At 36.7% G+C, this 25,741-nt stretch overlaps 1 protein-coding gene across 8 annotated transcripts in view; it reads left to right on the forward strand.

Annotated features, from left to right (window-relative positions):
* ROBO1 (roundabout guidance receptor 1) overlaps positions 1 to 25,741 on the forward strand; it is a 1,154,304-nt gene that overhangs the window by 1,101,491 nt on the left and 27,072 nt on the right. For 5 of the 8 annotated variants that reach the window (XM_005548415.4, XM_065539306.1, XM_065539308.1 and 2 more), the window contains 7 exons: positions 1,962 to 1,988; positions 3,399 to 3,441; positions 9,692 to 9,846; positions 13,722 to 14,057; positions 15,793 to 15,900; positions 18,493 to 18,637; positions 22,229 to 22,477. In XM_005548415.4, the coding sequence (XP_005548472.3) occupies positions 1,962 to 1,988; positions 3,399 to 3,441; positions 9,692 to 9,846; positions 13,722 to 14,057; positions 15,793 to 15,900; positions 18,493 to 18,637; positions 22,229 to 22,477 (1,063 nt within the window). The remainder of the gene's footprint in view (positions 1 to 1,961; positions 1,989 to 3,398; positions 3,442 to 9,691; positions 9,847 to 13,721; positions 14,058 to 15,792; positions 15,901 to 18,492; positions 18,638 to 22,228; positions 22,478 to 25,741) is intronic. The other 3 variants (XM_065539309.2, XM_074033670.1, XM_065539310.2) reach the window with 3 other exon arrangements.

A 25,741-nucleotide genomic window follows, 5' to 3' on the forward strand; every position in this document is an offset into this window, starting at 1 on the left:
AAGTCAATGCCAGTAGTTTTAAGAAAAAAGAAAGTGAAATATTTTAAAGAATAAAAAATGTAAAAGAACCCATTGACCTGTAAAACATCAAGCCAGAGTGTAACTTTGGGGGAATAGTGAGTCTATTTAACATTTCCCCCTTACGTTTAGCTATCGGTGTGACATCTGCCAGTTGGCTGGGTACCCCCTGCCACATGCATTCACAGAGTGCACCAGCATCACTTAGGGACACAGAGAGTTTATTATATTATTGGAAGCTTTGAAAATTAAGTTGCTATTTGGTGTGCTAGCAGTGAAAATTTCATTTACATTGACCTCCTTTTCATCTCTTCTTCAGTTCCTCAAAGTGGGGTTAGCAGTTAGCTAGGAGAGGTAATGACAAGGACCTTTCATATTTTCCCAGTGTCCTTGTGATTGCAAATTAATGTTCAGGCACTCCATTCTTGCTTGAATAGCTTTAGTTTCAAATGCACCTTTCATTTTTTTTTTTTTTTTTAATATGAAGACTTGTTACTATGGCTCTGAATTTTTGAATGTAGCTAAATTACACTGACTCTGAAAAGACCTGACTGAAAAAAAAAATACAATAGGATTCTTAAAACGGGGATTGCTGTGCTGCAAACGAAGGCCAGGGTATAAATTGGGGATGCAGCACTGAGGTTTTTGCTTTTGTTCTTTCTAGTATGCTCAGAGATAAAGTGTCTGGGTAAGAACTGGCAATTGTAGAGGATGCTATAGCCTTTCAGTTTGCAACCCCGAGTGCTCCAATTTTACAGTAAATTTCCTGGAGATGTCCTAATGTGAAATAGAAAGTATAATTCTGGCAGCGTTTTGATACATGATAAGTAATCAATATTCTAGTTTGTTTGTACTAAAGATTATTTTAAAAAAACTTTAATCTTAAAGGGAATAACATATATTTCCTTGCTTTTTTTTTTTTTTTTTTTTTTAACCAGAGCAGCGTTTACTTTAATTTAACATGAAGAGATTGGAACTAAGTCAATCTCCTCCCTCTATGAAATGACATGGAAATTGCTCTGCCGTTATCCAACCCCCCAGGAATGGGAGAAGATAGGAAAAGTGGGGGAGGAATGGCTGCTACTTTTGAGGTCTGCAGTTCAATTTCAGGCATTATTGATTAGATTAAGATTTATAACTGCAGAGGGAGTGACGGTTTTCAGAAGGGTGTTATTGTTCTATTGTTTAGCTTCCACTGTGGTATTAAAAGAATGCCCAGTCTACTTCTAGGAAGCTTCTAGAAGTAAACTCAAAGAAATTAGAATTTAAAATTCCAGTTTTTTCTGTCCATTCACAAATTTTTATGATGATAAGAAATGTCATTTATGTGATAAGACGTCAGGCATTTCCGCTCAGCGAAACAGTTAAATTTTATGGTTCTCTTTTATTCAGTTCATCTTTTTCTTTGCTTTCCTTTCCTTTCGTTGTGTTTGTTTTTTCTTCCCCTTTCCTTGCCTTTCCTTCTTTTCCTTCTTTCCCTCTTTTTTTCTCTCAATGTTGAGTACATAAATGTATCCAGTAGTTCACTTTAATAAGCATTTACTTTCAGATTTCTAGATAAGGTCCAGCAAGACTCTGATAATGCTTGTTTAAGAATCCATCACCCTGTGTTTGGAGATGATTAATAGTGGAGGATTCTTGTTTGTACGAAAGCCTGAGCTAAATCTGTGTTACTAAATGCAGGGTCATTTGCAGGCTAACCTAGCAGAATTCCCTTCCTGAGCGTACTAGAATGTCAGACACTTCAAAATGGTACCTGTAGAGACAAGCTTCTTTTTTTAACCTCAGAGTTGGTTTTATTCATAGATCAGAGTGTCAGAACTGCTGGCTTAGTTATTTACATTTGTTTTATGTTCAGCTGTCTGCTTGATTTATACTAATGTGATATGTTCCCTTTCTCTCTTCAGCTTAATAACTGGTTTATATTTTGTTTTGATTTTCAGTCCCGTCTTTTACCTTCACACCAACAGGTATATATTTGCACTTACCCTCCTCCTTTCCATTGTTAGTCTGGCATGCGTTCTACTATTGTGTTTCTGTTTTTATTTCATTTTCTGCAGTAAGTTGGGGGTAAGAACTTAAAGTGCATATAATACTTGATTTACTCACACCAGGCATGTGTTTAAAGTAGACACGGTTGGTGTTGCTTTTCTTCCATTTGATGCAATGATGTATTCACAATTCCACACTGGATCTTAGCCTTGTTTGCATGTGTTTCATTAAGTAGACACACTCTCTCTACCTTCAGCATGATTTAACATGCTAATGATCTTATTGACTATTTCAGACTTGGCAGTGCATTTTTCAACTTAAGCTTTCGAGTTTTCCAACAAAAATTTCTCTCCCTTGTATTTCTCTGTCCCCAGAATCAATATTGTTAAAGGTAACCAAAATACCCAGCACATGTGAAAGATAAAACTTTTCATTTTCCCTAAGTCAGAATCCTAATATTCCGTTCTATTCAAAATGGGGCCTCTTCTGTCACATCACCTCCAGGAAAAGATGTACCTGTAGTTACGCCCTCTCAGTTTTAATCCAGTTATTGTCATCACTGGGAGCAGTTATCTCTCTATAACAGACTTCCAGTTTGGAGTTCTTCTAAGTAGCAGAATTTGGCAGCTTTAAAAACACATTTCTTCTTAGAAAATGTGTCTGTATTTACAGAAAAGCTAATCTTCTTAACCACTTAGCCTAACTATGTGCAAATCTTTTTTTGTTATTGTTATGGTTAAAATTTTCCACCCCAAATTTATTACGCCGAGAATGCTTTCAAGAGCATTATAATATATTTTGATTATCTATACATGTCTGATGAAAATATAATAAGAAATAATTTGCACAAGCCACAATAAAAAATAGGTCACATGAATTAATAGTCACAACTTGGCATACATCTTTGTGTGTGGAAAGCTTTATTTTAACATTTATCTTTGACTTACTGGTACTCATATTTCTGGGAAAATTAGTAGGTTTTTTTTTTCTGAGTTTAAGTTTACACTTATATAAAATCATGAAATTATGTGCTCCAATAATCAATTCAAAATGGAAATCCATGGGAATGCTAATGTACAGATGTGTAATAGTTATATTTAATAAGAACGTACTGATGTTTTGCTTTTTCTTGATTCTCCACCTTATTGGAACATGAAGAAAATAGGAGTGATATATAGATATCTATATATATAATGTATATATAATTCTATACAATAGTTAAATGTCACTAGTTGAATCAGAAATCTGTTACATCGTGTGATGATTTTTGCAATGCTTCTATGTAGGAAGACAGAAGGAATTCCATTTTAGAAAGATGCTCACGAATGTAATAGCTTTTGATATATAAATATGTCTATTAATTGTTCCTTTTTTTCGTAACATTCTAGTAACTTACCAGAGAGGAGGCGAAGCTGTCAGCAGTGGAGGGAGGTAATTATCTTGCTTGTTTTGTAGATCCTACAGGGAATTCCAAATATTTCTTCATCTTCCTCAACGACACCACTTTCTCTGCTTAAAAAGTCTAACTTAAAGGTGAAATGTATTTAGTTCCTTGAGAAAGGCTCCATTTAGCTATGATGTTGAACCAAGCTGTTTACACACAAATGTAGTTGATTGGGGTAGTTGCATCTTAATCAGTGACCACCAGAGAGCGCACTTTAACCGAGAAAGAGACGCTGATTTAGCAAATGATTAAAAGGCGTTAAAGTGACTAAGCTGTGGCATTTATGAAGATGAACAAATATAGCTAGTTAACAAATACTATCAAAGAAAAAGTGTTCATTTGAAAAACCTGCTGAACACAGCAATTGCTCATAAGTTGTAGGTTATGTTTGTTTGTTCTTGTTATGAATTCAACATAGTTCACATCTCCATTTGCAGGAAAATGTGTTGAAATAAAAGAGGAAGTCTGGGTAGCTTGTTAACAAAGAACGTTTTCCCTCCTCTAATTAAAATGAATCTCAATCTTATATTTATGATTTTTAAAGTAATTATTATTCAGTGAACTTTAATATATTCACGGAGAAATCACAAATTGATGTGACAACCAGCTTAAAGGGGCTGAAATAAGGTATAAGTTGTGATGAGCCAAGCTTCAGAATTTTTCACAATAAGATGTTTTCTTTTTTCTCCAAAACAGTAACATCTTGGTGTAAAAAAAGAAATCTTCCACCAAAACCATCTTATAATTCAAATTCAGTGAACTTACTAAATTCCCATCTTTGTCCAGCTGTGTAACATGGCTGCTGCTGGAAAGCTAGAAATGAGTAAGATATTATTCCTGAATTAAAGGAACATACCATCAGATCAGAAAATGACAGAATTTAAGAAGTGGTTTAAAAAAATAAAGGTTGACCACCTTTAGCCAGTGCTGTACAAATTTGGCGACAAGTACTAATCTTTTCTTTCCTGAGTATTGCTAACTTCCTGTTCTCATAGCTGTGAAACAAAGCCAGCCAGTGACAGACCCAAAGCTAGGAAGGTTTTCCTAAGGAATAAATCCACTCGATTCAGGAATTAAAGCAGGGCATGTTTGTGCATCCAGGGGAATTCCATCTAAATCACAGCCCAGACATTATGAAAGAGCCTCTGGCATGAGAACATTTTCTCATGGGTGAATCTGGAATACCTGATTTTATAACCACTTCATTACATGTGTACATTTCAGCCTCCTCATTAATCAAAGCATGTGAAAGTGCTTCTCGAGCATCTTCGATATGTTCTTCACTAGCCTCTGTGCGTGGGCATGTGTACACAAGTATCACAGACCCAGGCACTTACAGAAGTACAAGCCTGGTTCCTACTCTAAAAGAATTTACAACCTGGGTAGAGCAAACCAGCACATGGGAAGCGATGGCAGGAACGCATAGGTAGCAAATGCTAGTTGCTGTGGCAGGATGGGAAGATTACAAAGTTCCTGAGCTGTGTCTTTGGAAAGCTCACTACATCACAAAACAAACACAGCTTTTTAAATTTAAACATAGAATCCCTGGCAGTGAAGCTGATTTATTTCAAATACTAAGTAGAAATGATCATTTTCCTAAATGAAATGCTAAACCATGTTGGGATATTACGGAGGCAACAGTTCAATAAAGATTTCAGAGTCAGTGCTCAAAATGTCAGTTATATACAAAATGTTAAAATTATTTATTCATGCAATATATTGAACACTTACTATGTGACAGGCACTAGTTTACTTACTTGGGATGCATCAGTAGGCAAAGTGGATAAAAATTCCTGCCCTTCTAGACCTTAGGTTGTAGTGGGGAAGATGCAAGATGAATAATAAACATTTTTTTAAAAAGTCAACTGTATAATATCAGCAGTTGATAAATGCTTTGGGAAAAATAAAGCAGGATGAGGACAATAAGGATGCTTTACCAAGGGACCTCATTCCTAGCCATTTATGGGTGTGTGTGTCAGTGTGTGTGTCTGTGTGTCTGTGTGTCTGTGTGTCTGTGTCTGTGTTTCGTGATCCAGTGAGATCAGAGCGGGAATAATGAACCAGACTCCTACACTGACTTCTCTTGTGTCTGTCCCTTAAGCACTGGTTTCCCTCATGTGTTTAAGACTCTCTTGAGCCCTCACTGGACCTCCTACCTCACTTGGTTAATGACACCGAAGCAAAAACCTTCCATCCATCCTCTTGGATCTCCTGTATCCGTTACTGCATTTTGTTGATGCTGTCTGTTAACTCCTTTCACTCTCATATTGTTTCATTTCCAGCCCTACTACTCCTTTGCCTAATCTATGACAAAAGCTCTCAGGAGTCCTACCTTTATCTATAATACGTTCATTAGCACTATTTCCTGCTAATTCCCTTTGCTCACTGGAGACAGAATGATCTTTTGAAATGCATATTGATCATGTTTCTGAGCTCCAGACAATCCCATTATCAACAGGACCTACCATGTTTGGAATACAGATCTAAACTGGCCATAATATGCGAAGCTCTAGGGCTCTGCAGACTTACTTCACACCTCAAAATGTGCCAGATCCTACAATCCACTGTATCACCCCACCGGCCGTTTGCCAAGATGGCATTTTCTTCTGTGTCCTTACTGCACTGCCCCTGTATTATATAGGTCTGGACTGTCTCCCCACCCAGCGACCCTTCTCAGTTTACTGAATTCCACCCACTATGCCCTCCATTAACTCTCTGATGTGGAATTACCTCAATGAAGCACCTCACATAAAGTGATGCCATTATCTTTTGTTTGTATCAGAGGTCGGCTACTGATGTCTCTTGGGCCAAATCCAGCCTGCCACCTGGTTTTGTAAATAAAGTTTTATAAGAATACAGCCAGACTCATTTGTTTACATATTTTCTATGACTGTATTTGAGCCACATTGACAGAGTTGACTAGTTATCAAAGAAACGATACGGTCTGGAAAGCCTTAAAACGTTACTCTCTGGTCCCTTACAGAAAATGTTTGGCAACTCCTGGTAAATAATGACTGCCTCTGACAAGAGAATGTGGGTTCCTGGAGGATGGAGATTACATGGTTTATTTATTGATAAATGGATTTTTAATAAAGTAATAAATGTAATTTATTGAATTACATAAATAAATGGGATAAATGACACAAAAGATTAATTTTTGAAAGATGTCACTTATAAGTAAGAAAAAAAGAATGAACCATTGAATAAATGAATGTCAGATGGCCTGAGTTCAGTCCTTGGTGACATTAGAGAAGTTTTGGAGGCTGTATTTTTTTCCTCTAATAAAAGGAGAAGGTTATCTAGAACTCTGTTATAATTGTGAACCTTGCAAGTGTGGCTATTCCTGGAACAGAGAGAATAAAGATTGTGGTAAGCAAAGAGACCCCTTCCCAACTTAAAAAGGGCAAAGAAATTGTGAGAAAATCCAGGGAAATGATCATGGAAATATGAAGTAACTGTTTCTGTTCATTTGTTTTCCTTTCCTCAAACATTCCAGGCAATGTGTCCCAAAAAACGTACTTAATCCAAACCACAGTAGAAGGCAAGAAAGCAGAGAAAACCTGAGAAGGGTGGGGCGGGAAAGTCTGGCTAACCTGGTAGAGAATGCCAATACCACATTCCCTGTTGGTGGGAGGTGAGGAAATAGAGCTCAAGCCTTTGCTTCTCTTTAAAACATTGGCAGTTCTGAGATCTAGCCCTTGGCTTTAGAGCTCATTCAGGCTGCCAGCGGGAAGGGGAAACAGCCTATCGCCTGACAAGCCTTCCTGCCGGGCTCCTCCACCATTTCCCCAGCTCCTGGACTCTGTAGTGTTTGATTTTGTGATTTAGCAGCTCGAATAGGCTTTCTTGGGGTGAGTGATTGGAATATCAACAGAAGAGTAGGAATTGAAGGTAATTGCCATATAATTACTAAAGTGCATTTGCCCTCTTTTTTCTTCATGGCACAAATCTATCCACTTAATATATTATGTGATAATACTATATAATAATATTTAAGAAACATGTTAATACCTATAACTGCCATGTGGATTTTTTCTGCTTCATATCTTAAGCTCAAATACATAAAGGTAGCCTGGAGAATTGTTTAAAAAAGACCTTAGAACCCTTATTAGAGTAGCTACATATGACCTTGACTTCCTCAACGTCCTCTCAGATATATACATGGCATTTTAAGGTTCATTATGGGCCAGTAATCACAGCTCACCTTCTGCCTTAAATAATTAGCATTCCAAATTCAAGTCTAAACAGAAAACTTGGATGTAAACCGATAAGTCAGCTTCCTGTTGGAAATCACTCATATATATGAAAAGGGCTCTCAGCCTATGATGATATCAAAGCATTCACTATGAAAGTATTTTTCAGAGGGAATCAGAGCAGCATAAAAATTTGTCTGTTTCTTTTGAAACATGTAAGTCAGTCTGTGGAAAATTTCCTCTTGACCCATACTTCAGTCGTCCTGTAACATCTCTGCTGTGTCACATATGGAGTTTTATTTTTAATAACTTCTACAGTGATAATATTCATAGTTTAAGTTCAAAGAAAAATAAAATAGGAAAGCAAGCGATTACTAGATGCAGAATTTCTGTAACAATATCTATTTCAAAGGCTCCAGATATCTGTGTTGTAACTTGCATTTAAATGTTTAAAATTTCAACAGTTTGGAAACGCTGTTCTTCAAATCACGATTTATCAACAATTTTAATAGTAAGGTTGGCTCAGTTTTAACAGCTTACACTTCCAATACTTTCTCCACTCTTCCTTTTATGAAGAATATTCCAGAGCTTTGGGAAATGTTAGCACTTTCCCATATATGTGTTTATAAAATCTTAGATTAGAGTGTATACTCTAGGGCCAGCCTGCTAGGGTTTGATTTTCAGCTCTGCCACTCACTTTATATAACCATGCACAAACTTCTTCACATCTCTTAGACATCCCATTTCCTCATCTTTAAAATTTGGATAACAGTACCTCCCTTGTAAAATTGTTGTGGTGACTAAATGAGTTCATACATGTTAAAAAAAAAAAAAAAAAACAACAGAACAATGCCTCACACGTTATAAGCAAAGGGTAAATATTTGTTTTTATTATATAAATATATGTACTCACATATGTATAGAAAAATGAATCATAAATCCATAGCCTTTTTTAGAATGGATTACTTCTCAGCCATCATTTGCATACTAAATTTCCTCAGCAGATTATGTGCTAGAATGAGAACCATGGAAGGTAAAATATCAGATTTTTGCTTCCCAGGTAAATAAGAAACATAATTATTGCATTTTAACATAGAAAATAAAACCACCAAGAAAATATTTGCAGAATCTGTAATGCCAGTCTGTTTATTGTGAGTGGGACATCACCTCTTTTGCTGAATGGAGGTATGTATGAAGTCAGTGTTGGAGAAGGAAATGAAGAATGCCACTCTTGAACTCCAGTTTGAGTCCCTGGCTCTGTTGGTCCAGGGCTCCCATTAATAATCGCTGATGTACTTGGCATTCCCAATGCACGGTAAAAGAAGAATCACATCAAAAACTACCAAAATGAACGCTAATATTCTTTTTAGTGGGCATCTCTGTTTTATCAGATTTAATTCATCAGCTTTCCTTTGCTTATGTTGGGATGTATGACATTTTACAATGTTACCATCAGAAAATGTTGACAAGCTTACAGACCTATGCACTGAAACATTAATGAGGATCTGTGTAAAATGTCGCAGAGCCCCCAAACTCATTAGATATGAAGCATGGTTTTGGAGAAAAATACACCAGTGCATTTAATTTGAAGCATCTATCGTCTGAGTAAAGAGGCTTGTTTCATTTTTTTAATGAAGTTGTAAGGAGTCACAATTTTTTAATGGGTCAAAATGAAGAAGTGCCAACTATCTGAATTAGGGCGTTTTTTTTAAGCCACTAAAAGACTAAAAAATATTTTCAGATTCCATGTTTGATTTTTAAGCATTCTGACTAAAGGCAGAGTAGAACGTTGCAAACGATATGAGATTTTAGGTCTGGCGCATAGCTCTTCCTAGGTACAGTTATGGCTGTGTAAATGGAGGTGCATCCCAGGACCTTATGGTAAGTTGCCTTGAGTGTAGAATCAAAGGGCTAATAATGTCATTCAGCATAGTTCATCAGGTGATTGGTGAGAATAACAAGATGAGGAAGTTATTGGAATTTTCAATAGAAAATATCATTCTCTATTCATATAACATTTGCTTTTATGTATTTTTTTATTTAGGCCTGGACTTCTCAACATCAGTGAACCTGCCACGCAGCCATGGCTGGCAGACACGTGGCCTAATACTGGCAACAATCACAACGACTGCTCCATCAACTGCTGCACGGCAGGCAATGGAAACAGCGACAGCAACCTCACTACCTACAGTCGCCCAGGTTAGGGACGCAGAGAGAGCGTGATCTGTATAAGCTTTTTAAGGAACCAGCCAGAAGATGTTTTCTTTCCCTCTCCCTACATGGGAAGATAAAGTTTGACCAATATTTTATCCAGTGCTGACTATCGTTTAGCAAAATAGCCTGATTTAAGTATTTTCTCCATCCCTTAACCTCCATACTTTGCTAAAGTCCACCAAAAATATTTTGCCCAGATAATTGGGAAGATAAATTATACAATCGATAGCAAATAAGGAAAAATAAAATCATGGGAAAGTATGTATGTATGTGTTTGTTTATTGGAGACAGAATCTCACTCTGATACCCAGGCTGGCGGGTAGTGGCATCCGCTTCCTGAGTTCCAGTGATTCTCGTGCCTCAGCCTCCCGAGTAGCTGGGACTACAGGCATGCACCATCAGGCTCAGCTAATTTTTATGTATATATATTTGTAAGTAGAGATGGGGTTTTGCCATGTTGCCCAGGCTGGTCTCAAACTCCTGGCCTCGCATGATCCATTCACCTCAGCTTCCCAAAGTGTTGGATGGGAATACAGGCGTGAGCCACCGTGCCCAGCCGTAAAAGTATTTAAAAAACAATTTTTTTTTTTGACAGAGTCTCACTCTGTAGCCCAGGCTAGAGTGCAGATGCGCAATCTCAGCTCACTGCAACCTCCGCCTCCTGGGTTCGAGTGATTCTCCTCCCTCAGCCTCCCAAGTAACTGGGATTACAGTCACACAGCACGACACCCAGCTGATTTTTATAATTTTAGTAGAGATAGGGTTTTACCATGTTGGCCAGGCTGGTCACAAGTATTTATGTTGATAAGAATGTATGTGATTACGTTTTATTTTACCCTTTTTGTTTGTTTGTTTGTTTGTTGTTTTTTGAGATAGGATCTCACTCTCTCACCCAGGCTGGAGTATGGTGGCATTAACACAGCTCACTGCAACCTCAGCCTCCTGGGCTCAGCTAATCCTCTCACCTCAGCCTCCAAGTAGCTGAGACCACAGGCGGGCACCACCATGCCTTGCAAATTAAAAAAAATTTTTTGTAGAGATGCAGGTCTTGCTATGTTGCTCAGGCTGGTCTCAAATTCCTGCACTCAGGCAACCCTCCTGCCTCAGCCTCCCAAAGTGTTAGGATTATAGGGGTGAGCTACTGTGCCCGCTATATAATTTTTAATTGTAATTAAATAATCTTTAATCATATTTAATCATTTTTGAGATTTTGGGAATAACATAGATCAAAAGGTAAATAAATTCTTAGTTATAATGAACCAAATTCTTTAATAACAAAAACAATAATAATAATATACAACAGTAATACAAAAATTTAAATAAAAACTGGAATTTTAAATCAGATTTTATAGTATATTAGCAAATCCTGAGGACATGAGATATATATATATATGTATATATTGTGTGTGTATACATACATATATACACACACATATATATGTATTATGTGTATATATACACACACACACTTATATATATATTTTGCAGGTGTGTATGCATACATATATTTTCTATTGTTTGTTTTCTGGGTCAGATGTATATGTGACTAAAATTTCATGCCAAAACATAATAGGAAAAAATTGGATGTACATTATGCAAGATGTAAAGGAATAAAAATTACCAAAGATTTCTTTACCCCCCCCAAAAAAAAAACAATATTCGCAATATAGGAAATAGTAAAATAATTGTAAGGAATCTCTATGATGATAGAAGTAAAATAACCTATGGAATTAAGGAAAGGCGAGGGAGAAGTTAGAGTTAAGTAAAGATGTTAAGCACGATAAAGAACCAATCATAGAGCAATCTGCATGTCTGCCCTTAAAATGAATCCTGAGTCTCCACTGGCTGTGGACCTGACATAGCCGCATGACCGAGTCTCTGCCCTCTAGCGGTCCGTATGCTGAGTGTCTGGACAGATAGATACGCATGTAATCATAAGTAAAAGAAAAACTGGGTTGAGACCCATAGAAGAGAAAAAATGGCAATACCCATTTAAATTAATAGGTAGAGCTGTGTTGTCCATTATGGTAGCCATTGGCAACAGATGGCTGTTTACATTTAATTAAATAAAACGCAGTCTAAAACTCAGTCCCTCTTTTGCACTAGCTACATTTCTAGTGCTCAGGAGCCACATGTGACTAGTAGCTGCTGTATCGGACAAAGCAGAGTAGACCATGTCCAATATCTCCAAGGTTCTGTCGGATAACACACATATAGATAGGCTGGCGAAACAAAATGAGAATGCAAAAACCATGTGATCTTTATAGTATTTCTTAACCACTGTTAAACAAAACTAGAAATTAGAAATAGAAATCGCAAAGGCCAGATCAATCAAATATTTCTGCTCCCTGATGGTTCATGGTTGAAATGCAGAATAGTTGAATTCAGTAGGATAGAGAAGTTAACTCATTTTTCTTAAGATTATATTCACATTTACATCTTTAGTAACAAGCATGTTAATTTATAATTTTTAACATATCCAGTTAAAAACCTAACATATCCAGTGCTACAGGTGACTTGTTAAGTTGGTACCACTTTTGGACAGCATGAATAAAATGATGATATTTTTACCATTGTAATTTAACTAATTTTTCTCTTTAAAAACTTTTAATTTAAAAATATGATTTCAGTTCTTCCTACTATTTTAATATTTTCAACTGCAGGGTGTATATATATATATATATATATATACACATATGAATGTATATGTTATATATATGTGTATTCAGTTATTTAATGTCCAAATATTTTAATGGAGAGAAAACCGGAGTGGAAATGAGATATTAGATATTTAAGTATTATTTTAGTCTTTATTTGATTCAATGACCCAGGTTACTATGATTCCTTTTGTTATTATTATTGTCATTTTATATTTCTTGGGTGTCATTATGAAACCATGAGAAAATGATTATATAGCATGTTTTCCGGATAATGATTATCCAACATGACTACGACAAGTACTAATAGAATTCTCCTTAGTAGTATTTACTATCATTTTACCCCCGTTCCTCGTATCTTTTAAATGTAAATATTTTATAAAATATCAAAATCGCGGCCGGGCGCGGTGGCTCACGCCTGTAATCCCAGCACTGTGGGAGGCCGAGGCGGGCGGATCACGAGGTCAGGAGATGGAGACCATCCTGGCTAACACGGTGAAACCCCGTCTCTACTAAAAATACAAAAAACTAGCCGGGCGCGGTGGCGGCGCCTGTGGTCCCAGCTCCTCGGGAGGCTGAGGCAGGAGAATGGCGGGAACCCGGGGGGTGGAGCTTGCAGGGAGCCAAGATGGCGCCGCTCACTCCAGCCTGGGCCACAGAGCGAGACTCTGTCTCAAAAACAAAACAAAACAAAACAACAAGAACAACAAAAATATATATATATATGTCTCAAAATCTCAAGTTCTTTGATCTATGAGTAGTTTTTTCCCTTTGGATTTTCAATTTATATGCTTTGTCTGTTGCTTCAGCAGCTAACCAGTAGCTTCAAATAATTCAGTAAGCAAAGACTAGCAAATAAAAAGTTGGCACATAAAGATATACATGTATATATTATTTTAGTTGAATTTTTATTAATGAAGCTATTAAATGAAAATTATTTTAAATTGGTTGTTTACTTCAGCACTATCAGAAATTCAAATTTATTTAGTCTCTGCAAATTCTGTGTACCCTCTTTTATTTTTTCAATTATTAATTTTCTTTGGAAAGCACATGTGGATATTTGGCCCTTTTTTTTCATCTTATTTAAGCCCACTTATACTTTACGTAACGATTTTCTTATGACTCACAAAGCTACGTAGAAAGAAATTTAAAAGGAATAACCATGCAGAATGATTTTTTCCTTTTCCTCTCCATTGCACATAGCTGATTGTATAGCAAATTATAACAACCAACTGGATAACAAACAAACAAATCTGATGCTCCCTGAGTCAACTGTTTATGGTGATGTGGACCTTAGTAACAAAATCAATGAGATGAAAACCTTCAATAGCCCAAATCTGAAGGATGGGCGTTTTGTCAATCCATCAGGGCAGCCTACTCCTTACGCCACCACTCAGCTCATCCAGTCAAACCTCAGCAACAACATGAACAACGGCAGCGGGGACTCTGGCGAGAAGCACTGGAAACCACTGGGACAGCAGAAACAAGAAGTGGCACCAGTTCAGTACAACATCATGGAGCAAAACAAGCTGAACAAAGGTGAAGAGGCTTGCACGCATTCCCATCTGTCTCTGTATGACACTCTCAGCACCTCGACTAGATGTCGAAACTTGTCTGCGACTAGCAAGTAAAATCTTTTCTTCTGTCGCTGAGATTTTCTTATTTCTTTGGTTTCAAAATTTCCAGTGTCAAAGAGTTAATTAGCACAACAATAACCTTGGAAAATTTATTTTATAATGATATATAAGTATTTTCAAATGGTTTTGAGATTAATTTAAATTTAATAGCAGGTGAGGGATTGGGACGGACAATCTTTTATTCATGAGGCAGATGTACAACTGTCACAGTACCTCACATTTTCAATAAATAGACTATCCCATTCTTTCCACTAGAGGATGGAAGATAATTGCTTCTATGTGGTCATATAAACCAGTGGCATTTTTATATCAACCTGATATAAAATAATTAAATTAAACTTGAACTGGAGAAGTGGTTCCATTTGTTGTGTGTCTCCCACCTCATGTGGTTATTAAGACTGCTACAATGTATAATTTTAGAACCTAAATTTCCTTGGTTGACCTGATTGAAGTCTGTCCGTATAGAACCTAAAATAAATTGAGTTTAGTATTAACTTGAAGTCGCAGAATGGCATTCTGTGGCCTGAAGGAAATGTTTCTGTATTGTAATGTGCATGAGTTGGAAAAGGTAGGTGTTTGATTTCTTTGTAGTCCTTTAGGCTACTGCTTTAATAACATGATTTGCAAAGTTATACCTCTAGGAAAACCAGGACAGGATTGCTCTAATGTGAATAGATGGGGGCAGTGCAACCCCTCTAGTCCAGGTAAAGAATACATTTTCTGGTGGATAATTGGAGATATAGACTTACTTTCTTTAGGGTTGAGTTGGTAACATTTTCTTCGAAAACACAATTTATCGCAGTTGAAGATAACAAAAATGTAACTTAAAAATTTCAGTTAAGTTAATATTATATTTTAACTTGAGAATGAAGTCAGCTAGCCTTTTCTCAAGTTTAAGAAAGTACTTGATTGGTAGAATAACCCAATTTAATAAATCTTGATTGAGACTTTTGCATAAGTTCATGACAAAGACTGACGAAGATGCATAGGACACTTTCTGTAATCATGGAATTTGCAGTGGTGATTCAAACTATTGTCACGTTATTCCTTCATAGTGTATGGTTTTACTGTGGACTTCAGAAATCCCTGAGAGCCTCCATACAAATATTTCAGAACTCTGATTTATTGTTTATACTGCTTGTAAGCAGATTTGGTATGTCAGACTATAATAAAGAACCTGGAGTGCAACTAGATGACAGATTATTACTGACTACATTCCAGTGGCGAGCTTATCATTTGGATTTTCACCTTTGCCTAAGTAAGCAGAAGCATTTCTGGGGCAAATTAAGATATTTGGTTTTTTTATTATTATGGATATATATTTTTTATTAGATATAACCTTGCTGACAAGTTTCAGTTTTATTTTTATGTTACTGTGATTTATTTTTTATGATTTGCAGACATATTTTTGTGATTTCTTATTAAAATCATATTGTATTATTAAAGTTATGTATAGTTTATATATATTTGGAGTGTTAGCCTTTTTATATCCTGACAATCTGAATACAACAATAAAAGAGAAAAAAGGCAAATAAATGGTCCAATTTGTTTCTTTAGTTACCAGAAATATAGATAAAGCAGAGATGTGAAATTGCTCACAAAGCGAAAATAATTTTTTTTTCATCTGACATGTCTAGATTATCGAGCAAATGACACAATTCCTCCAACTATCCCATACAACCAATCATACGACCAGAACACAGGAGGCTCCTACAACAGCTCAGACCGGGGCAGTAGTACATCTGGTAAGTAAGGTGAACCAAAGAACCTCTCCTTTAAAAAGCTGGTACTTTCCAAGATTACAAATTGAGTGCTAATGGACTGACGTATGTAGGTGACATGTCTAAATCACTTTATGTAATTTGAGTCTCAGGCATGGTCTTGTCTCTGCAATTTGAGGGACTTTCCACTCACTAAATCATTTTATGTTCTATTTGGCAACAAAGACTGAGTGTCCTATTTTCTTTCTTGTTAATGAGCTTTAGCAAAGCCAGAAGAAACATGTCTGCCTAATCTTTAAAGGCAGTGGGGACTTCTTTTTCCCCCTTGGCCAAAATGTAACTAAAATGTTGCACATAGAGTTAACCTGCTAAATATGTTGCCATTTGAAACAGCCTGTAAAAGCACATAATGTTTGAGGACGCCTGAGCAGAATCAAAAGCGTAAGAGACAATAACACGAGATTCAGGTCCAAGAGGAACCTGTCTCAGTTTATCATCTCTCTACGATCCCTCAGTTCTTGCTCTGAAGCTTCGTAAAGCAACCTCCCAACCTCAGTCTGTAAGTGCCTCCCCAAGCCCCACTGAGGCTTCTTCCCTGTGGTCTTCATGCTGTTGCAGCTGTTTACCAGCTGTTCTCCTGATAGGGGCTGCAGATGGGAGCTTGCTGGGTGCTTAAGTCCTGTTTTTCTAATTAAAGGCAGCTCGTTATTAGAACTAACATGTGGCACGTCACACCACAATGAGAACAAGACCGATTGATCTTGACTCTAGCAATGTTTCTCCAGGAGAGCGTAGAAATGCCACTTCCCAGCAACTGGATTCAAGTTGTTCTTAGGGGCTTTTAGCCAAGAGTCTCCACCCCTCTTCTGTAATGAATATGGCATTTGCGTTTTACAGTTTTCCCTTAACTAACACACTGGTTTGGCATTTTCTAGCCTGTGTTTCTGTTGGATTTAAGGGAACTTAGAAATGGCCCTTTACCTTTTAGATTTACTCTGATTCTATTATACGTTGTTTGTTTTAACGATTGACATCTTATTAAATGACTTCTTTTTTGAAACTAAGTCAATCCTGAATTAAGAGAAATATTTCAAGGATCTACTTTTAAGAAAATCATATGAAATATTTTGATATTTGATTATCTTATGCCATTTCATCTTTGAATTTTTAGTCACCCAGAGAAAACCGTATCTTAATGGGAAAATAAACAGTGATTCTAGTTGTGAATGTTTAATTGACCTTCGGTATCCCTCAGCTTAGATACCTAGGTCTGGATGTTCTACTATTTGATATTCTGTGAATATATGGTAAAAAGATGTAAAGATGGTAAAAAGCAAGTAAATAGGGTATAGGAGACATCTGTGCCAGGACTGGTGGAGTTGCTACAGGAGATGTATATCAGGAAATCCAGCGGAAGGCGCGGGTTAATGTCTAGTCTAGAACACATGCACAGTCATCCCAGTGCTGGACACCTGAGTGGTGGGTGAGAGAACAGAGACACATACACGTAGTACTGATAATCGTAGTTTATTAATAACAGCCTGTCCCTAGCGCACGCTTGCTGCAGTAACATACTAGTACAAGAACATCTGGCTTAACAAACACTGCCATTTGACTGAAAATTCCCAAGTGACAAAAATATCAAGGTTCATTGAATATGGTCAGACCTGACTCATGTATTACGTGACTTGGAGAAGGATTGGATAGGGTTAAAAAGATAAGACCAAGATAATTCACTGATATAAAGGGACATTATGAGAAAAATAATTGTAGACTCATCGTCTGTAATTCACATATGAATCTAAAATGTAACATATTGGAAAGGGGGATATTTTATCCCAAAATACTTGTTGATCTAAAATTTTCGTTAAAATAAATGCTTTCAAATATATAGCCTCCTGTGTTTAAAAAAAAATAATGCCGAATCTAAAATGAGAACACTGGAACACTTGAATAATTGGGCTATGTCAAACTACTAAGAATGTTCAAGCAACATCATTTTACCATAAGCCATCATTGTATAGAAACAGTGGCTGAAAACACTTCTGTCCCTTTTAAAAATCATTTTTCTGCTTCTTTTGTCATTAGTTCAATCAGTCATTCCAGCTATTATTTCATCTGTACTTGCCTTTCTGAAGGAAACTAGTAATTTCATTGTGCCTAAAACATTTCAATGGACAAGTACAAATTATATATATTCAGTGATTTAATGCAACAGTGGAACTCTAATAGATCATATCTGTATCATATTGTATTTTAGGTTCCAGCAATTAAATAATAGAAAGGAACTCCAGAAAATATGTCTACAGCTCATTTGTTTGAGATGATAATCCATAATGCAATTAATTGCTGTAAGAAGATCACTATTAATGATATGACTTGAAACATTCATTCATGGTTTTATTGCTTTTTTGCTATTTATTTTGCAGTTATTCATTGCAGTACCTTGCATTTTCTCTGGTACAAAGTTCTGTTTAAAATTAATGAAAAAGCATGTTTATCTCTGTATACATAAATGAATTATAAAATCATATTTACAAAAAATGATTAATTTGTGACTAATAGAAAACATTTAAAGGCCAGAGATCAATGGCTTGTATTTTATTTCCTTTCTAGGGAGTCAGGGGCACAAGAAAGGGGCAAGAACACCCAAGGTACCAAAACAGGGTGGCATGAACTGGGCAGACCTGCTTCCTCCTCCCCCAGCACATCCTCCTCCACACAGCAATAGCGAAGAGTACAACATTTCTGTAGATGAAAGGTAAGAGGAGTGTCCAAACAGATGTAAACAGTGTAATATGATTGTTTCCGCCCATTTTAAGCAATTATTAAACTAGGGGGTCAAGAGAAGACAGATTCCTAAGGTCCACAAACAGTTGCCTTTAAATAAAACAGTGCTGGTCAGCAGGAAGTAAAAATTCTCCTTGCTGCTTCCAAAAAAGGAATTTGTGCTTCAAAAGATTCTTTTGGAGCCTAGAATAGAATAGAAAAATGAATACATATTAGCTCATGTGTATATCCTGTGTATGTATACATAATTTAACATATGGATATATGATTTTGTGATTTTTGAATATTACAACTTCTGTGACATGTCTTGAAATTTTTGTAAGACAGTCATGTGGATTGATACCACAACGATGGTATCCTGAAGGCTATTCGTTCTTAGATATTATCACCTTATGCTGAGAACTCTTTGTAGAAATGTGAACTTTGCTGAATTGTTTCTCCCAAAGACTTAACAAGTATAGTAGTCCACGTGATAGCAATTACGACGTTAGTGTACCTCTTTCTCACTCCAGAATCTGTAGAACTGGACATGGTACCACCAGACAAAACAAAACAGCTGCTGCTTTAAACCAAAGGAGGAAAACTCCTTTAAGGTGGAGAATTAGCGAATACATCATAAAATATACCTGAAAATACGGTCTTTTTGGTGACTGCTGTAAAGATATCATTCCTTCATTCTGCACACACAGAAAAGTGTATTACTGTGCCCAGAAACAAAGTCTCTGTGTTTCAATTTTCTAATAATCTTTTTATAAAATGCATTTTTAAGTAAAATTCTTATATAAAAATATTTACAGGGAGCTCTCATTATCCACAATATTTATACATTTTAAAATTCTTGTGAACAGTGAGTTAACAAATGTTGAACCATTGGTCCTAGGGGAAATACAGGGCTAGGTTCCTTCTAACCTCTAACCACAACATATTTGTCAGCTGACCAATACATAACCTTGTTTTATGTATTTTTTAAAGATGCTTATTTAATATATATTGTTCATTTATTAACATGGAACCCAGTAAGTCATTCCTCAGCAAAGCTTATTTCATAGATTTTTTTTTAAGGCACATTACAGCCTTCTAAGGCTTAGACTCACTAAGAGCGCTTCATTAAGCACTTCTTTTGAGGGCTGTTTTAAGAGGGAAATCACTAATATAAAGCTTAAAACATTTTGACAAACATGGCGGTAAGTAAACCACGGAAAGGACGCTTGTTTACTGTGTGAGAACTGACACAAGAAAGCAAAGTGTATCCTTGTTTTACCTCAGCTGGGAACACGCACATCAGGCACTCAAATTTTTGGCCTCTTTGTGAGTCTGTGGGAATGACCATGAAAATGCCATAGATACCGATTTGGGGGTTTACAAATAAATTACACCGAGTCAGTGAATTTGCAGATACAGAATCTGCAAGTAATGAAAACAAAACTCTATATTTGGTTTGGTTTGGTTGGTTTGGTTTGGTTTGGTTGGTTTTGTTTTGTTTTTAGAAACAGGGACTTACCCCAGAGCTCAAGTGATCTCCCATCTCAGCCTCTCAAGTAGCTGGGACTACAGGCTTGTGCCACAGTGCCCAGCTAATTTTATTTTTATTTTTTTGTAGAGATGGTATCTCACTGTGTTGCCCAGACTGTCGAACTCCTGATCTCAAGCAATCGTCCCCACCCCAGCCTCCCAAAGTGCTGGGATTGCAGGCAGGCATGAGCAATTCCACTTGACCTGAATGCATTTTTAAAAATGCATTTCCCAAGCTGTTTTAACAACATTCATTGCTGCTTTGGTTCACAAAAATAAGAGGACTAAAATGAAATAAGTAAATATAGGTGAAAAAAAAGAAGAAAAAAGAAAAAAGCTATATTGGAGCTGCAACTGTGCCCCAAGGAGAAAGACTGGTTCTAATGGAGAAGAATGAAGGTTTCGTGACTGGCTACATTTGTTCTTGATCTGGACAAATGAGAAGGTTCTCAGTTAAGAAAAAGGGGTTTTATGGACATGGGACCACACAGATGTGGACTCCTGGAAAACTAACATGAAACACATGCTGGGAATGAGAGGATGCTAGGACAGCAGATGTAAGCCAGATTATACAGATACTCCAGTGTCTTGCTTAGTCATTTATTTTATTCTTTAAACAATTAGAGAGTCATTTCTTATTTTGAGGAGCACGTGAATAACCTGCATATGATGCATATTAATGTAATTTTGGAAGTAATGGAGTGACTGGAGGCTAGGAGACCAATTAAAAGATTGTTGCAGTAGCACGTACAAGAAATAAAAGTAAGAGAATAGATTGTAGAGAGTTTTTATTGATAGAATAGAAATGAATTGGGGAGTGGTTTGAGGGAGAAGAAAGAAGTCAAAGATGACTAAAACATTTCTAGTCTGGACGAGTAGGCAAGTTGCTCAGCTATTTGCTAATAAAGGAAGCAAAAGAAAGAGGCAAAAAGGGAGACAGTGAGATTAGGAAAGTAAAGAAAGATGCAAAGAAACATTATTTGAGCATCAACTTCCCGGAATTCAGGTAAACAAGGTGGATGGTAGAGAATGAACAAGAGAAATGGGTAACAGAACCAGTTTATATAGTGTTGTACATCATTGCCCTTATAATCAATAAACATACGCCCTAGGATAAGAGAAAAGAGAAAGGCATGATTGTTCCCCAGATCCATCGTGCTTCCCACCCAGCTCCAGCAGAGGAGTACGGGGCATTTTATTGTTGAATGTGTATTTTTCGCTCACCATCCTAAATGCAAGCCAACAACTTCATTTTGTGTTCAACTGAAGAAATAGTGATCTACTATAATTTGAGAGAAAAAAAAATGGGTAGTATTGGACTAAATAGGTTGACCTCCAGTATATCTTTCTCTGAAAGGATTTTTAAGAGTAATTTTTCTTGGCTGAGCACAGTGACTCATGCCTGTAATCCCAGCACTTTGGGAGGCTGAGGCAGGTGGATCACTTGAAGTCAGGAGTTCGAGACCAGCCTGGCCAACATGGAGAAACCCCGTCTCTATTAAAAATACAAAAATTAACTGGGTGTGGTGATGCACACCTATAATCCCAGCTACTCTGGAGGCTGAGCCAAAATAATTATTTGAACCTGGGAGGCAGAGGTTGCTTTGAGCCGAGATTGCACCATTGCACTCCAGCCTGGGCAACAAGAGCGAAAATCTATCTCAAAAAAAGAAAACAAGGGTAATTTTTCTCTAAATGTAGCAACTCGTCTTCAGGTCCTCTGTAATACCATCTTTGAGTCTTTTAGAGAACATATTGGAGGGACAAAATATACCAAATACATTGGGGTTGTACTAAATTAAGCCATGTTAAGTGGATTTTTTTATTGTATGACTTCTAAGACCCTATAATATGCTAATGTAAATTACAATCTCTTAGAGAAAAATAGTTTATGCAGTAATTCACAAACCTTGTGAGGTAAAATCTTTTTCAACAATAGCTCCTTAGTATGCAAATTGAAAAACAATTTAAAGGTGACATTTCATTACTATCCAAATAGTTGATTTGAATAACCTGCAGTAAGTCTACACATCCTTATCATTTATTTTAGCTATGACCAAGAAATGCCGTGTCCCGTGCCACCAGCTAGGATGTATTTGCAACAAGATGAATTAGAAGAAGAGGAAGATGAACGAGGCCCCACTCCGCCTGTTCGGGGAGCAGCGTCTTCTCCAGCTGCCGTGTCCTATAGCCATCAGTCCACTGCCACCCTGACTCCCTCCCCACAGGAAGAACTGCAGCCCATGTTACAGGACTGTCCAGAGGAGACTGGCCACATGCAGCACCCACCCGACAGAAGGTACGTTGTCACTAGCCTTCTTTGCTGACAAATCAGATAATTTCTACTTCTCAGCGGAAGTTATTGAATGCCATCCCATGAAGTAATTTCCTTGTCTCAGAAGCCTTTCCTTGCAGTATCATCCCACAGTAAACCTAGGTGATTAACATATCAAGTCATATTGTTGACCATTGCATTAGATTAATTGATCCTAGTGAACTTGCAACCATAAAATAATATGTATTAATACCCACTTATAAAAATTGCATTCATCACCACATGGAGATCATGAATATGGTTTGCTAATTCTGTAACACACTATTGACAGTGAGTGTTTTTGTACTTTAGTTTTCCTTTAGCATCGGTAAGTCACTTCTTTGGTCAGCAGAAAATAGATTTTCTCTTTCTTTTAAAATTAAGTTTACATAATAATGTGTTCCCTCATAACTGTAGTGTCACAGAAGAATGAGTTTGGCATATTCTTTTTGTGTTGACCTCAGATACCTTTATTTTGGTTTAGATATGAGTTTGGAGCTTTTTAGTCAGATTATTGTATGTGTGTGTGTGCGTGTGTGTGTGCGCGTGTGTTTGCGTGTGTGTGTGTGTGCTTAAACTCTTTTAAACCTATGTATTGAGCATCCCCAACCTATACGTGTTTGTGATATACAATAGCTTCACTTGACATTTCTACCACATAAAAGCTGTTACTGCATCATTTTAGCTTTTCTCTCATTGTTGATGATTGTATTTATACTGTTTTTTTGCCCTTGACACATTATATATATATATTATTTTCTGTATTCCTAATATCATTTGAAATTAAGTATATTATTTGCCTCAGAAGAGGCTCCTTTGATATTCTCAAATGAGTAAGAAACTCTGATTTTTGTGGCTTGAATTTTGCTCTGCAGATTAAAACAGAATTTGGCAATGTTTATCAGCTCTTCCGTTGTTAAGAGATTATTACCAGATTCAAATTACATACACTGTGAAAACAAGAAAGTAGTGAAGCTTTCTTCTATCTGGCAGTGAGGAAGTTGGATTGTCAGACATTTTAAAGGAATATTATTAACCCATGAAATGATATGAAAATTGAGAGCAAATAAGGCACCTCTTTCCCATATTAAAGTCACAGACCATCTGTGCTACTCTTAGCCAATGAGAGACTAAAAGAGACCATTTAGCTCTGAAATAGCTAAGAATTCTTTTATTTTGTTGCCTTGTGTTACCTGTTTCCCTCACCGTTCCTGTCTCTATTCTCAGGGTACCCAATATTTTCTTTCTGGCTAGCTCTTCTTTTGTATTCCTTATGTCCTCCTTTCCACAGAAACAGAAATCAGTTTTCCTTCATCTGTCTGGAATGTCCAGCCTCTTCCTCTTCATTCAATTCTCCTTCTCTTCATGGTTAAATCAACTCCCTCCATGCCTTCATCTTCCTTGGCCTCCCTTCTGGCTCCATGCTCCGCCCCCGCTTCATTTTGTTTAACTCCTTCTGCCTTCCGGACTCGCATTCGCACCTCAGCCCACTGCGTTCTGGCTTAGAGTATTTTGCTTCGATTGGTCCATTGAAAGTAACCTCCTAATAGTCAAATCTGAAGGCCTCTCAGTTATCATACCTATGCTTTCTGCCAGGATGGCCATTTTATAAATTGCTGTAAGAATCAATGGATAATGTGTGTAACGCATCTGAAGCAGGGTAAGTATTCAAAAATATTAGCGCCCTACAGCCCTCACCTTTACGCTATCATCCCATAGCTTGATTCAGCTCTTACATTCTGGTGGTTGTCAAATTTCTTTACCCAGCCTAATTCCTTTTCCTGAATGCCACAATATTTCCACTTGAACTTCACGCTGTGTCCAAATCCAAATTCTTTGTCTTTGCGCTTGACTCTGCAAACTTGTCTTTTCTTTTACATTGATGGCTGTCTTGTTTAGAATTTTCAACCATTATTTATTTGACCAATGTTTTAAAATAAAATGACTGAAGGAATAGGCAAAAAGCATAAACGGTACCTTTGTCATTTTGAAATCAGCTTAGTTATCCTACTATTTAGTTTTTTCCTAGCATTCTACAAATGAGGTTATTCATGAAGTCACTTCAATCCAAAATGGCCCTTGATTTTGCTCTTTAGTTTCCATTCCTACATTTGCTAGGGCAGGCCCTCCATCCCTGAAATCTGCCTTATCCTTAAACCGATCTCCACTTTTCGTCTCTCTGTTTTTCTATTCATTCTCACAATATTTTTATTTGCACACAAGAAATCTGGTAATGTTCCCCCATTCAGAGTCAAGTATAGTGTTTAACCCAATATTTAAAGGTTTTCACAATCCTTTTCCTTTTATTTACTTTCCCCCCAATTTCATTACATACACTTTTTTTCTAATTAGTCTGTTTTAAAGTTCCTAAATTTGCCTGAAACTCATCAACATCCAGATCTGCTACATCCTCTTTCCTGATTGCCTGGTAAGCACCCCTCATCTTTCAAAGCCCTGTTCAAATGACACGTCCTCTGTCTGCCTGGCAAAAGTCAACCCCTCTTTTCTGTACTCTTCATAAGAGTCTATTCCCATCCCTGTTACCACACTAACCAGTTTTCATGTTGCATTAGTATTTGCTGTTTGTATCTCTGTTTTCCCTTTTACATTAAAAGTTCTTTGAAGGCAGAACTCATTCATGTCATTGAGTTCTGCAGAGCTTTCTTCGGTAAAGTATTTGATGAATGGAATTGGATACTATGGAAGAATTGGAGTTGACCTACTGTCTATCGTTTTAGGCTAATGGATGCTTGTAGAACTTGAGGCAGATATATGTAATTGGATAATACATGAACTATCTGCACTTATAATCATTTGACTATTTTCAGCCTTTCTCAAAGGTATGATTTTCAATCTGTTAGGGTATTATGGATTTTATTTCCAGGGTCATTGCTGGAAATAACACTGGGCACTAATAAAAAGTAAGTGAAAGCCCATTTTAAAAAGTGCTTTAAGTGCTTTTTTATGATTAATGTATATTCTATATGTTTACTCTAGAAATTTTTGAAAATACATATAAACAAAATGAAAATATAAAAGTACCAGTGATCTATGTAATCAGAAAATCACTGTGAAGACCTCAGTGAAGATCCTTTCAATCTTTCATCTGTACTTGTACTCACATTGCTTGGATTTATGATATGCCAATATTATTTCATAAACTACTCTTTTCACTGAACAGCGTTTTTGCATGTTGTTAGCTTTTTGTTTAGACACTTGTGTAAAGTATGTAACTCTATTTAACCAGTT

This window comes from Macaca fascicularis, chromosome 2 (assembly GCF_037993035.2).
Source record: "Macaca fascicularis isolate 582-1 chromosome 2, T2T-MFA8v1.1".
In the NCBI taxonomy this organism is placed as follows: domain Eukaryota; kingdom Metazoa; phylum Chordata; class Mammalia; order Primates; family Cercopithecidae; genus Macaca; species Macaca fascicularis.